Source organism: Rhamphochromis sp. 'chilingali' (assembly GCF_963969265.1).
Source record: "Rhamphochromis sp. 'chilingali' genome assembly, chromosome: 16".
Taxonomy (NCBI): domain Eukaryota; kingdom Metazoa; phylum Chordata; class Actinopteri; order Cichliformes; family Cichlidae; genus Rhamphochromis; species Rhamphochromis sp. 'chilingali'.
In genome coordinates, this window is record NC_137943.1 from 18075766 (window position 1) to 18089131 (window position 13366).

Here is a 13366-nt window from a genome sequence, read left to right on the forward strand (position 1 = left end):
AATAGTTGAAGCCAGGGAGTTGGAGAAACGCATCCCTTTCAACAGATTTTATGAGACAGAACAGCCAGCCTCTTGTGCACACGCTAAAAAAGATGGCCCTCCTTCCCGTCCTCCTCCTCTTCATCCACCTCCCTCCCCCACAGCTTTTTACTTGGACAGACATTTTTCCCCCAGCTCATTCTCTGTCTTCATTTCTTTGCTTTTGTAAAAACGGCACATCATTCTCTACCTTTATGTCTCTGTCCTCAATTTATTCTCAAGTTGATTCAGGCTGTCCTTCTCTTGCATAGTGCATTTTTAAGCTGTTCTCTACGTTAAAAAAAAAATCTGTGCTGAGATGACTTTTTTTTTAAAAACCTTTTTCTTTGTTCCAGTGGGTCTGAAGGCTGCGAGGATGAGCCAGACCCAGCCAGTCGATTTTGGAACGAGCTTTCTCATGTCGGCCTTCCAGAAGATCTCAACGTCCAGTCTCTCTTCGAGTCAGGTGTGGCTAATGGACTCAGCCTATTTCTACATCCCATTTTAACAGTAATTATTTGTACTTGGAGAGTTAACAAGTGTACATGCTTTATATGCTAATACTGAATTTGTCTCTGATTCAGTTATTTGTTTGTCACATCCGTCTTTAAATTGTAGGGCAATGCTGGGCACATCAGAGTTGTGCCTTGTGGTCCGACAGTGTTTGTGAGGGCGAGGGACAATCTCTGCTTAATGTGGACAGAGCCATTGACTCAGGGAGCACAAAGGTGAGTCAAGGGAGAACATCCGTGGACTAATGGGTGTTAACACCATCTTAATGCGTTGGGGCAGCAGGGGAGGGACTGATTCAGTGAAACACAACAAAGCTGATGGATCAGACTGGCTGGTAAAGGTCGGCCTGGCAGCATGGATCTCTCAGCTGTGAAATGGAAAAGGTCACACCACTCAACAGGGCTGAGCTCTCATGGCAGCTTGGCTCCTAGCGGCAGAAGTGGTACTACTTAAAGAGCTCTGATTCTTTTTTCGCTGCCCATCGTGTGTGCTACCCATTAGTAGTGCTGCCACTTGATCTCCAAGTGGTTACTAGTACTCATGGAACTCAGAGAAATGGAATTGGGGTGAGGTTTTCTAGCCTGATCATCAGGTAGCTGAAATGGCACTTTGAACAGGTGTCTTAATAGGAATAGAAAAGGGAGATTTTAGACATATTTTAAGATCGCTCTTTTTCTCCGCAGCACTGTGCATACTGTAAGCGCCTTGGAGCATCCATTAAGTGCTGTGCTGAAGGATGTGCTCAACTCTATCATTACCCCTGTGCGGGGGCAGCTGGGACTTTTCAGGATATCAGAAGTCTCTCACTCTTATGCCCAGAACACATTGAATTGGCCACTCACAAATGTAAGTTCAGAAAAATTTGATGTGTCAACTCCATAGGAAAATAACATAATGTATATTTAACAAAACTAAGACTAAATTGCATTGTATAAACTTTTCTTGCCTTCTCTTTTCATTCAACTGTCCACAGTTGTAGATGATATAAATTGCGTACTATGTGATAGCCCAGGGGATCTACTGGACCAGCTCTTTTGCACCAGTTGTGGTCTGCATTACCATGGGATATGCCTGGACATGGCTGTGACCCCTCTAAGGAGGGCAGGTTGGCAGTGCCCTGAGTGCAAAGTCTGCCAGACGTGCAAGTGAGTCACTTCCCCTCTCCTCTAAATAACGGTTTTCCCTACTTTGTTTTTTTCCTTTTTGTTTACTTTTTTCCTTTCTTAATTTCTGTAAAGCTACCAGGCTTCATGCTTACTGCTTGTTTGTTTACCTCTGTGGTTTGTGAGGAGTTGACTGGACGTTGTACCCTGAAGCTCAGTCTTATAACCTCTGACCTTATTTAAACAGCACAAGAGCTCTGTTTGCAACCAGGCCTGTTTGCCTGGGGTAACCACTGTCTATTGAGTATTAAATATTGCATTACCATCCTGTAGCTGCATATTTATATTTTTCAAAATATCTTGAGCTTTGCGATGCAGTTTTAGATAGTGTAATTGATTAGTTTAAAGATCTTTTTACTTCAGCCAATTCATTGGCATTATGGACAGCGCAGCAACTTCTCACACCTTTGCACAGCTACATGCTTAAGGCTACTGTAAATCAGCTTGACAAATGTTTCAGCATACTAGCATTTCTTTACTAACATTAAGTAATGAAAAAAATGACATCATCAGCATATAGCTATAGCTTAAACTCAGCACTGGGTATAACAGTACAACTAGCAAAACTAGTAATCAAATGTCACTTCATTTGCTAGTGTGAACAAAAGTGGTGATAGAGATGACTTTGTTTTATTTAAAGCTATTAATAAATTGGGTATGAAGCGGTCTTTCCTGTTAGCTATTTTTTTCTTTCTATTTTTTTTCTTACCTTCATCCTCCTGAACAAGGGGCTTGCGTGAAGTTTCATAATTATTTGTATAGCAATCTAACATGGAAATCTTCCTTTCATTCACACATCAGTTCTAATTTTGGCTATAATCGGCTAATATTAGCCATTTGCTATTTGTATCAACATTTGTAATGGCCCATGAAGAGCTATATTGCATATTTTTTGACCAGATGGCTCTCTGCAAATTCAGTGTTGCCGATACTCACTCAGAAACCCGCAAACACAGCACTAGGCTGATTAAAGCAAAGGTGGGTACAATATAAATGAATAAATAAATAACTACACATAAAAAATATTAGGGAAATCTGTCTACCACTGATATCATGCAGAGGACTCTTACTCCTAAAAATATTTCCAATGTTGTTAAACCTTTGATTAAGTTAATATCCTTAGACGGTGCCACCTGCTGGATTACGTTAACATTAGCTGTCTAAATACTGACAGTGTTAAGGTTTTTTGTTAGGAAGATATGATTACTTCTTTTCCTTCTTCTTTTTCTTGTCATTCTAACTCAGATTTCACAATAACTGAATATTACCATGTAAACAGTTTAGCACTTGTAATGTTCAGAGATCCACTGATCATTTGGCCAGTGACCGGAAATAATCTGTTTCTGATCAACCATGACTGGTGGCAATGGGATTTTGAATCACTTTCTGTTTTGATCTTATTAGCCTGCTACAGTCTGATGGGTCAGTGCAATTCTCTATGAATGGCTTTGTTTTTTTGTTTTTTAAACATAATTTCAACGTCAATGTAATATCCTTACAATTTATGGAAATTGGAAAGTGACCCGGACTTGAAAAGTTACTGCATTTGATTTATACTTGGATAGGAGCAAAGAACTTGTAAGCTTTTCAGAGAATTCAACTGTAGATGCAGTAGGACAGTTGAGGTCGGGTCTTGCAGGTCTTAGCAGAAGAAATGGATTACAGAAGGAAGCATAGAGCTATATCATTATAAATGACATTGTCTCATTGTATTAGACAAAAATAAATAAATAAATAAATCTCAACCCTAAAACCTTTTTACTGTCTCTTTGTAGGAATCCAGGAGAGGACACTAAAATGCTGGTGTGTGACATGTGTGACAAAGGGTACCATACCTTCTGTCTGCAACCTGTTATAGACTCTCTTCCCACCAACGGATGGAGATGTCAGGTAGGAAACAACTAATGGGTAATGTTGAAATTTAAAAAAAAAAAAAAATTAAACCGAAAACAAAGAAAAAAAAAAAACAGGCTTGTAAGTAAAAGTATTTGCACTAGATTAAAGTGTTTCAAATAACTGCATTGATTCATCTGGTGCAATCACAAAATTGAACAATACAATTAAATGGAAAAGAAATTAAGTTAGTTGGACCTTGCATATGACACCCACGAGAATGTAGCTTTTTGATGGTTTCAATTTGTGCTTTCTGTGGTTACGAATGACTCAGACCAGCTGATCATTTAAAGACTTCAGTTCAGCCTCAGCGCTGGAAGATAACACTATGTTTGTGTGAATGCTCATGCACAAATGGTTTGCTTGCCACTCAGCTGGCTGGTTAGCACACCGCCTAATATGTTTTTTTGCAGCACCAGTTTGAGTAGGGCACATCAGTAGAGACAGCGGGTGATGCAAGGTCTTTACTCTTGGTTCTCTATTTGACTCAGCACAGGGGCATTTCACCCCCCCCCACACACACACACAGCCTTGGCACTTGCTTCTCCGGAACACTTGCCTACATCCTATGTCCCCGCTCATGTGGTAGTTTTGTTCTGAGCATTGTCGTCTCACTCAAGTAGAAATCAATGAAAAATGAGTCATTGTTCCAGTTTCGGTGTTCTGTGAAGTTCCTGTGATGTGGCTTTAAGTATGAACACTAGAATTGTTGACTGCGTACCATAGGAAAAAGGTTTACCCGAGCTCAGAGGCTAGTTAGCCGAGTAAGCCGCTAATTTAAAGTAAGTGCATACAGTCTTGTTAAAGGCAAGTTTTAATGACTATGTCTTGTGGAAAAGAAGTGCTCACAATATAAAATCTCATTTTCAATCTTTTTTTTGTTGTTGTTGTTTCAGAAAATAGACAGAATACAAAAAATTCTACTATACCCCCACCCCCATCCCACAGCAACTCAAACTACATTAATACCCCAACCTCTTAAACCCAAAGGGACATTTCTGAGGTTCCTGCTCGAAAATGACATCCTCAAAATTAATAGAGTATTTCTCTGCAATTACAAACTCTGTGTTAACAATCTTGCTATCAAAGTAAAGCTAACACACATATACATACATACATATATATATATATACATATATATATACATACATATATATATACATATATATATATATATATATATATATATATATATATATATACATATATATATATATATATATATATATATATATATATATATATATATATATATATGTATATATATATATCTTTTTTTTTTTTTTTTTTAATTATTCAATAAGCAAATGTAGCCCCAGCAGAGGGGTTCTTTCAGAGAGTAAAAATTTGAATGTTAATATGTCAGCAAAAATTCAATGTGCTGGTGTGTTGCATGTCAGTGGATAAAGTCAGTAGTGGTGTAATGATTATCTAGGAATACAATAATATTAATAATAGTCCTTCTTCATTTCCTGTTTTAAATGAACAGTGACACTCAAGTGACGTACTAGGGGAATCGAAACCAAGTGAGCTTTTTTTTAATCCCAAGACAACTCTGCTTACTGGTTCATATTGTTGGTGTGGAAACTCCCTTAAAAACACTGGCTGCTATTTATTTGCTCAAGTTAAACTGTGTTTCTGTCACTCACAAAGCTGTGCTCAACAAGCCATTCCACTGACTCTTGACGAGGACTGCAGCTTTAATCATAAGTTTCAAGTAATTTCTCCCCCTCATTCAAACTAAGCGCTACAGGGGTTACTCAGCGTGCAAGCTTGGTTGATTGGCGAACAGTAAAGGCAATGCTTGCGTTATCCTGTTTAAAGAAATATACACATTTTCCTGTTATTTTGGGCCATATGATAAATAGAAATGTCTATGCTTGAGTAAATTAAACCATTTACCAAAACTGTGTTGCCAAAAATGTCTTCTCTGCAGGAAAGGGTGTGTGTATGTGTGTGCAGGGGGAAAAGAAAGCTGGAAAATATAAAAGGTTGATTACATCTGATAATTGTCTGTTTAAAAAGAATCAGCCAGAAACGCTGCTCAGATGTCCTCCATGTTTTGATTATTGTAATCCAACTTGGATTCCAGCTCTTGGCCATTTGTAGCACTACTTGGCAGTATCCTGCAGTTTTGCGGCTGTAACCTGAATATTTTGGTGCCAAGATTTTAAAGTTTTGTGCTCTTAATCAAAAATAATAATAAAAAAATATAAATGCTTACTGATGAAATAATTCAAATGTGGATTATTAATAAAAGTGCCTTTTGAAAAGTTGTCCAAAGTATTTTCCTCGTCAGAAAATTGCCCAGTTTATCATTTTCATCAAACACTATTTTTGTTTATGTTTTTTCACAGTCCCCTGGTCTATCTTTAGATTTTACATTGTACAAATCTTTATATACTCACACTGAGATTTTTATATGTTTACACTGAACTCTGGGTATGTACAGATTTCATAAGATAAGATAAGATAACCTTTATTAGTCCCACACGTGGGAAATTTGTTTGTTTGTTTCATGCTTGGTTCCCACTCCATGGTTGAAATGTCTAATCAGTGTAGCAGAAGCACTGAATTCATACTACACTTATTTATTCATGTTCATTTTCTCCTCAGAACTGCAGAGTTTGCCTCCAATGTGGAACGCGAACCAGCGGCCAGTGGCACCACACCAGCCTGCTGTGTGAGAACTGTGTCCAAAATCAGGACCCTGCTCTGTGTTGTCCTATGTGTGCCTGCATTTTGGACCCTGAGCACCATAAAGACGTAGTATTCTGCCACACTTGTAAAAGGTAAGGGACTTGTGTTTAACTGTAATACCACACATGCAGTGCTCCTTTTTAATCCTTATTTACTATGGTGTACACTGCTGTTTAATGGTAACATGGTGAAACACTTGGATAGCATACTGATAGTTCAAATTTTAGGATTGCCCCATTAGACACTCTCTTAAATTCCTTTGCACTCCTTTCAGATGGCTACACCTGGAGTGTGAGCGTCAGAACTCAGGCCAAGCAGAAATCCACCCCAGAGAGGACTATGTTTGTTCCAACTGCAGGTCTCCTGCTGCAGAGCAGGCGCTACATCCAGAGGATATGGACACCGGCCCAGAGCTCAGCCCTCAGCCAGCCTCCATGCACACAAACTCTGAGACTGGCGTACAGCTGGCTCAAAAGCACACAGACCTAGAACTTGGCAATCAGCTGCCTCCTGAAATGCACAAAGACCCAAAACCGGAATTACTTGCTGTTCCATTGCACTCAGATCCAGAGCATCTACAGGCTACTGTCCAGGAGGAGAAGCTGGCCACATCAGACACAAAGCCTGGTAGGTCTTTGTTCCAGATTAGATTATACACAGATTACACTAAGATCCTTTCACCTTGTCTTTTGATATCTTGAAATCTTTTATTTTCATCTGTGCTCAAATTTATCCCTCATAAGAATCTAAGCTGTTTCTCACCTTGTTAATCATATCTTGTTATTGCAAGGACAAGGAAAGTTATTCTTTTGATTATATGAAATAGCAAACACTGAGGTTATATGATTAAGTATGAAAGACCATCTTTGTCTTTGTAGTTAAGGATTCATTGACTCAGCCTCTATCCACGCAGAAGCAGTTGAAAGTCTCGGCTATGAAACATCAATTTGTGCTGTAACATCAGTACTGATAAAGTTTTGAAAGTCACAGTTGTTGCAGATTAAAGTACTGAAGAGTTGTTTGGGCAAACACTAAAGAGAAGCACTCCCTCTTTTATTTGGAGGCCTTTATGAGGACTCCCAAATAAACAGATGGTGTCCTACCAGCAACAGATTAAAGCAACTCTATAGCCTTTGTAATTCTGTGTTTTGAAAATGTAAAGTACTTTGTTTCCCCATACTGTCTCTGGGGAAGATTATATGTAAGGTCTGTCACTATTAATGAAGAACTGATCATCTGCTTTACTTCAAGGAGCACCTATTTTTTTTCCAAATATTGCTAGCATGCATCAAAATTTAACATAAAACATTTCTACTTGAGACGGGCACCAAGTTGACAGATTTTGCTTGAGCTTTAAATAAACTTTGCAGGTAACAGCCTAACTTATCAACTTGGCAAAATTTGCTAGTGATTCTTCACTGGGGGGAAAAAACGTAGCCCATTTACCTTGTGGTTTTCAGAAGCAGGTTATGATGTAATGATGCACAGCAAGCTGTCTCAGCCATGCTGGATTCAAAATATGGCCGTTGATTTAAGTTCCAAATATGAATGTTACATAGAAACCACTTAGAACATAGAAAGAAGTGCTTGTGTGTATGGGTGTGAAAGGGTGAATGAGGCAAGTTGTGCAAAGCGCTTTGAGTGCTCAGAGTAGAAAAGCATTATATATGAACCGTTCCATTTACCATTTGTGTTGTAGCTGTACCTCCGTAAGAACTTTCTGTGTTGTAACTGTAACTCTGTAAGAAGAAAATTTTCAACTGATTACATATTGTTTTCAAGTCAACACATTGGCGCCATGGTTAGCACTGTTACCTCACAACAAGCAGGTCCTGGTTTCAAGTCCACCGTCTTTGGAGTCTGGATTTTCTCTCCGTGTCTGCGTGGGTTCTCTACGGTTACTCTGGCTTCCTCCCACAGTCCAGAAGATGCAGTTATTGGGGTTAAGTTATATGGTGATCCTAAATTCCCCATATGTGTGAATGTGTGTGTGAATGGTTGTCTCCCTATGACTGGTGATGTGTCCAGGGTGTACTCTGTCTCTTTCCTGTGGCAACTGGGACTGGTTCCAGTCCCTACACAACCAAGGATTAGATAAGTGGAATGGATGTTTTCAAGGCATAACCATCAAAGAGTTTTAGTACTGAACTTGAATTCAAACTTCTACTCAAGATTTGATGTGCACACCAGTTTTCTACGGATATCCCGAAGCTGAAGCATCATTCATGTAATAATAAAATTGAACTGCATCTGACTGTTCTTCCTGGTAGTTCCATTGTTTGTATTGCATTATGGTGCAAGCTTTATTGCCACTTTAAGTTGCACAGTGTTGGAATGCTTGCATGAAGCTCAGAGCTGCATCTCAATTCTGGTGCCTGTGAGATTTGCCAGCACTGGAGTGCAATATCAGTGAAATATATGGTTAGCTGGGGTTGCCAGTGGCAGCTCTGCTGCCCACTCTTGTCTAAGCAGCAGACTCCACTGATGAGAGAATGGATTGCAGTAGCATGATGGTGATATCGCTGATCCCCTGACTGCTAACCTGCCTTTGAGCTATATTGGCTCATTCATTCATTATTACTCACACAGCTTGGCCACACTGCTCACCATATAAATGTTCTCTCATTTTACTTTTCCTGTAGCTATTCACTGTTTCATTACTAGGGATGGGTATTGATAAGATTTTAACGATTCCGATTCCATTTTCGATTCTGTTTAACGATTCGATTCTCTTATCGATTCTCTTATCGATTCTTTTTTTTAAAAAAGGAGAGCACTAAAGTCGATTAGCTTAGAACTTTGTTTTATATCTTCTCTTTGAACAAGATAGAAATTTAGGAGTAACATGGCCTTACAAACCCAACAGTGAGATCTTAAGAGATCCACAGCCTACGGCTCTTCAATGGGGTGTCACAGGGTCCCCAGGAAAAAAAATTGTAAATGTAAAATAATAAAATAAATATTCTCCTGTAGCAATAACAAAGTTTAACATAAATTATTCTGTAGCAATTACACAAGAATATCCAGTAATGTCCTGCCTACAATTAAACACATTCACTTACCAAAGTGAAATCGGGGGCATCTGCTGTGGCAAATGGGTGCAAGCCTTTGACCACAAACTTAGACACTGCTGGGTGACATTCGTCTATCCTGGCCTGAAAGGAGACGCTACCGGTAGACTGCAGCGAGAACTGCCAGCATCTGAGCCAGCCAGACTCTGTCTCTCTCATCATGGTTATCTAAATGCAACGCACAGTAATAGCAGGTTTTGTAATAAGGTAAATCGCGCTAACATAATATGCAATGCTAATTGATTAGTTACCTGCAGTATTAACGGGAGAGGACGTGGAAACGCTACCGCTGCTGCTGGGTTGAGCTTCGCTAGTCCGGAGCGGATCAAAAACACGACATTCGTTGAAAGCAATCGCGTGTTTTTTGAGCAAATGCTTTTGCATATTCGTAGTGTTTCCTCCCTTTGATGAAATCTCTACTTTGCAAGTATTGCACGTTGCCCTGTTGTCATCCTTTCTCATAAAGTGTAACCAAACTTTTGAGCGTTTGCGCCGCTCAGGCGCCGTGTTTCCTACTGGGTAAAAGACGCTACTCAACGTGATGACGTCATTCGGGGCGACTGGAATCGATAAGGGAATCGTTTTTAAAAGTGGCAAACGATTCCAAGGAATTGAAACAGTGGGAACTGGTTCTCAACAAGAACCGGTTTTCGATACCCATCCCTATTCATTACTGGATTTACCTGGTGAGGCAGTGAGTTACTGGTTGTGGTTTTTAAAGACATGTGGAGTGAACTTGTTATATTGTGCATACATTTTTAATTGTTAACTTTTTAAAGTTAACAGTAAACACAAAACAGTATTATTCCTACCCTTCTCTTAACATGTCATACCCCTTTTACTTAAAATATAGTGTTTGGGGTTAAAGGCTCTGAACTGAACAGTTATAATTTTTCACTAGGTATTAATAGGACACTTTAAAAAAAGAACTAATCTGTACTTAATTTATGCTCTTTTTTCCCCCACTTTTTCCTTTTTTTAAAAAACATGTGATGATGACTATGCTGCCAGCTGCCCACTCGTGTAATGCAATTAAAGTCATTAACTGGAGCTGTTCATCACCTGCCAGGATTCACCACCCCTCAGGGTTTAACAACAGGCTTACAGTGACTTAACTGACAGATGCTGTTAGATCCATTCTGTGAATGCAGGCGAGGCCTGACTTTAGGCCTTCACTGCATTAATCAGAGCTGCATGTTTATCTAAACCGTCACCTTATTCACTGTAGGAGATATAGGAAGTAAGGTGTTAATATGAATGTGAATGCGTGTTCAGCTTGGTCAATAGCTGATGGCTGGAGATGGTTGGAGGCCCATCTCTCTAATTGACTCTCTGGCATCAGCACCGGATGAGCACCTGCAAGCTGCACAGTCATGAGCCCAAAGCACACAGACCCTGGGATGTTGGTTGTCATGGTTACTCCCTTCCCTGGCAGAGATGCGTAGCAGGTGCATGTGTGTGTCAGGATCAGTATGACATGGGAACTTGTGGATTGAAATGGTGGGCGCCTCCTTAAGACTAGGCTATCTGTACTGTCAGAGGGTGTCTGGCAGAATACTGGCTCGATGTTTGGATTCCTGATAGCCAGCAATGACTAGTTCTATTCATACCAGACTAGTCAAACGCATTGCTGTCTCTGCTATAAAACCAAATAGAAAGGGGGGTACACATTACAAAACCAAAGTGATGAGAGAAAACAGGAGAGACTATATTAATACCAAAATGAAGTCTGTGATACAAGCTTACCTCATGTGGTTTTTTGCACTGCGACCACTTGTTACCCAAAATCAACTCTTCTCACACACTTCTCACGGTGCTTTCACGAGTGAAAGAAAGTGATATTGGTGTCATTGTCTCAGGAAACTACATCATTGTTTAGTTCTGCTTGTTTTTACCAGCTGATTTGAGATGAGTGTTTTTAGAATTAATGGAAACATAATTTTTAGAGAACTGTCTTCTTGCTGGGTTTCCAAATCCATCTGTGCTTATGGGCTGCTTTCTTTATTCTTTAACCACTTTGAAGATATTGTGAACAAAGTTAGAGTCTTATTCTTGCTTTTAATGAAGTGATGTATATTTTATACCTAATCTTGTTAATATTGAATCTGTCTTTTAGACATCTCTGTGGGAGCAGACATAGTAGAGAGGCAGGTTACTGAACCTTCTGTCAAAATTCCAGCAGAAATTAAATCAGGTTTGTACAGGCCACTTATTTATTTACCACTTTACTCATATTGATTTGTATCTAATAGTTTTTATAAAGTTTTGGTTAACTACAATGCTTATGGTTTATTATCAAAGATAAAATAATGTGTCAATTTTTTTTAAGATGTACATTTTCTACCAAATCTAAATCTTTGTCATTAATAACCTAATTCCTTCTTCAGAAACAAAACCAGCAGTAAGAGCCCAGCTTGCATCTACAGAGAGTCATGCGTCTTCAGTGACTCTGAGCCAGGAGGCTATTCCAGCGCAACACTCTACGGAGGGACTACAGACACAGGACACCACAATACAAATCAAACCAGCAAATACTGAGGCCTGCCCTGAAAAGGGCATGGTCAACCCCAGCACAAAGGATTTTAAGGCCATCATCTCAACCACCAAAGAACCAGGTACTGCATCAGTACCCTTCACGGACCAACCGATGGTAGTCGCACTACCCCAGCCTTCAAATATGGATGTAGTCAGGGGTTCTTTCCTGGAAACTAATCCAAAAGAACTCAACAGTGATAGGAGAGAGGGTATTTTTCACAGAAACCTGGCAGAGACTGTTAAGCCCTCCACTTCTACATCAGAAGAGATGGACACTACACCGGAAAAGCCAAGTATGCCATTTCCCAGTTTGTCTTTAGAGGAGAAACCCCTTAAAACAACTGTGGAAAGGCTAGCTGAAATGGTTTCTTCACCTTCCAACTCCTCCCCTCTGGCTCGAGGGACATCTCCCAGAGAACTAACTCAGACCCAGATTCTAACATCAATGAGTGACCACAGCAGTGTAATGCCCACCACCACTCTCATAGCATTCACCCCCAAAATTGGGATGGGAAAGCCAGCCATCACCAAGAGGAAGTTTTCTCCTGGGAGACCACGAGTGAAACAGGTAGGAACCTGAACATCATGTCACAGCGACTGTTGATTTTTCTGTCCCCGTCTGTCTGATTCTGTGATGTTCCCTGTCCCACTAATAAACCAGATCAGTGTAGGTGAACAACTGTTGCTTCTATCTTGTGCACTCCTAAATCTATGTGGGTTGGTGTCCTGTGGGTTTATGAAATTAGATTATGTTGGGTTGAAAGAGTTGAAGAAACTTGTGGGGTTGAGTATATGTTTTTCAATGAAATTTTAGGACAACACAGTGAATGGTGCTCTATCCACTCTTTGCACTCTCTTTACATGAATGTGCACCACAAGATTAGTCACAGTGTTTATGTAAATCTGAGTTGAGTGTGTTTTATTTTCTGTAGGAGATGCAATTTTAGCGCTAAATCACATTTTCCTGATGGCCCTCGCTATCTTCCACCTTTGGCATAGCAATCAGTCTCCCTGTTCATCCAATGTCCATGTTACAAACATCAGTCCTGTTGAGGATGAGCATTCATCAAATCACATATTGCAGTGATCATTGCCATTATCACATCCTATTTATATCATTATTACACCATCAGTGACAGTGAGTGACTTGTGGCTATATAAAAAAAAAAAATTTAATCTTATAATATTAGTGTTTAGAGTTTATAATGTAAACTGAAAGCTGACTGTCAGCAAAATAAATTACACTCATGACTGTAATACACTGTGAATGATGCCAGTGAGGACAGACTAACTCAGTTGGCACCGTTTCTTTCTACATATATCCCATTTCTAAAATCAACATATGAATCCAACTAATTTGTTACACAAGGCCAGGAGAAATCTCTTCCCAAAAAACTTGAATGCTGCTTTTCTATTTAGCATGTTTTTATCTGATACACTCGTCTACTGAGTTACTGACGCAGTGCCCCTGTT

The 13366-nt window shown here is 39.6% G+C and overlaps 1 protein-coding gene across 8 annotated transcripts in view; it reads left to right on the forward strand.

Annotated features, from left to right (window-relative positions):
- The window catches only part of kmt2cb (lysine (K)-specific methyltransferase 2Cb), a 97381-nt gene that overhangs the window by 32968 nt on the left and 51047 nt on the right, over nt 1-13366 (forward strand). For all 8 annotated transcript variants that reach the window (XM_080907757.1, XM_080907760.1, XM_080907758.1 and 5 more), the window contains 9 exons: nt 375-484; nt 637-746; nt 1215-1377; nt 1505-1676; nt 3470-3584; nt 6204-6379; nt 6562-6914; nt 11475-11552; nt 11746-12461. In XM_080907757.1, coding sequence (XP_080763883.1) covers nt 375-484; nt 637-746; nt 1215-1377; nt 1505-1676; nt 3470-3584; nt 6204-6379; nt 6562-6914; nt 11475-11552; nt 11746-12461 — 1993 coding nt within the window. The remainder of the gene's footprint in view (nt 1-374; nt 485-636; nt 747-1214; nt 1378-1504; nt 1677-3469; nt 3585-6203; nt 6380-6561; nt 6915-11474; nt 11553-11745; nt 12462-13366) is intronic.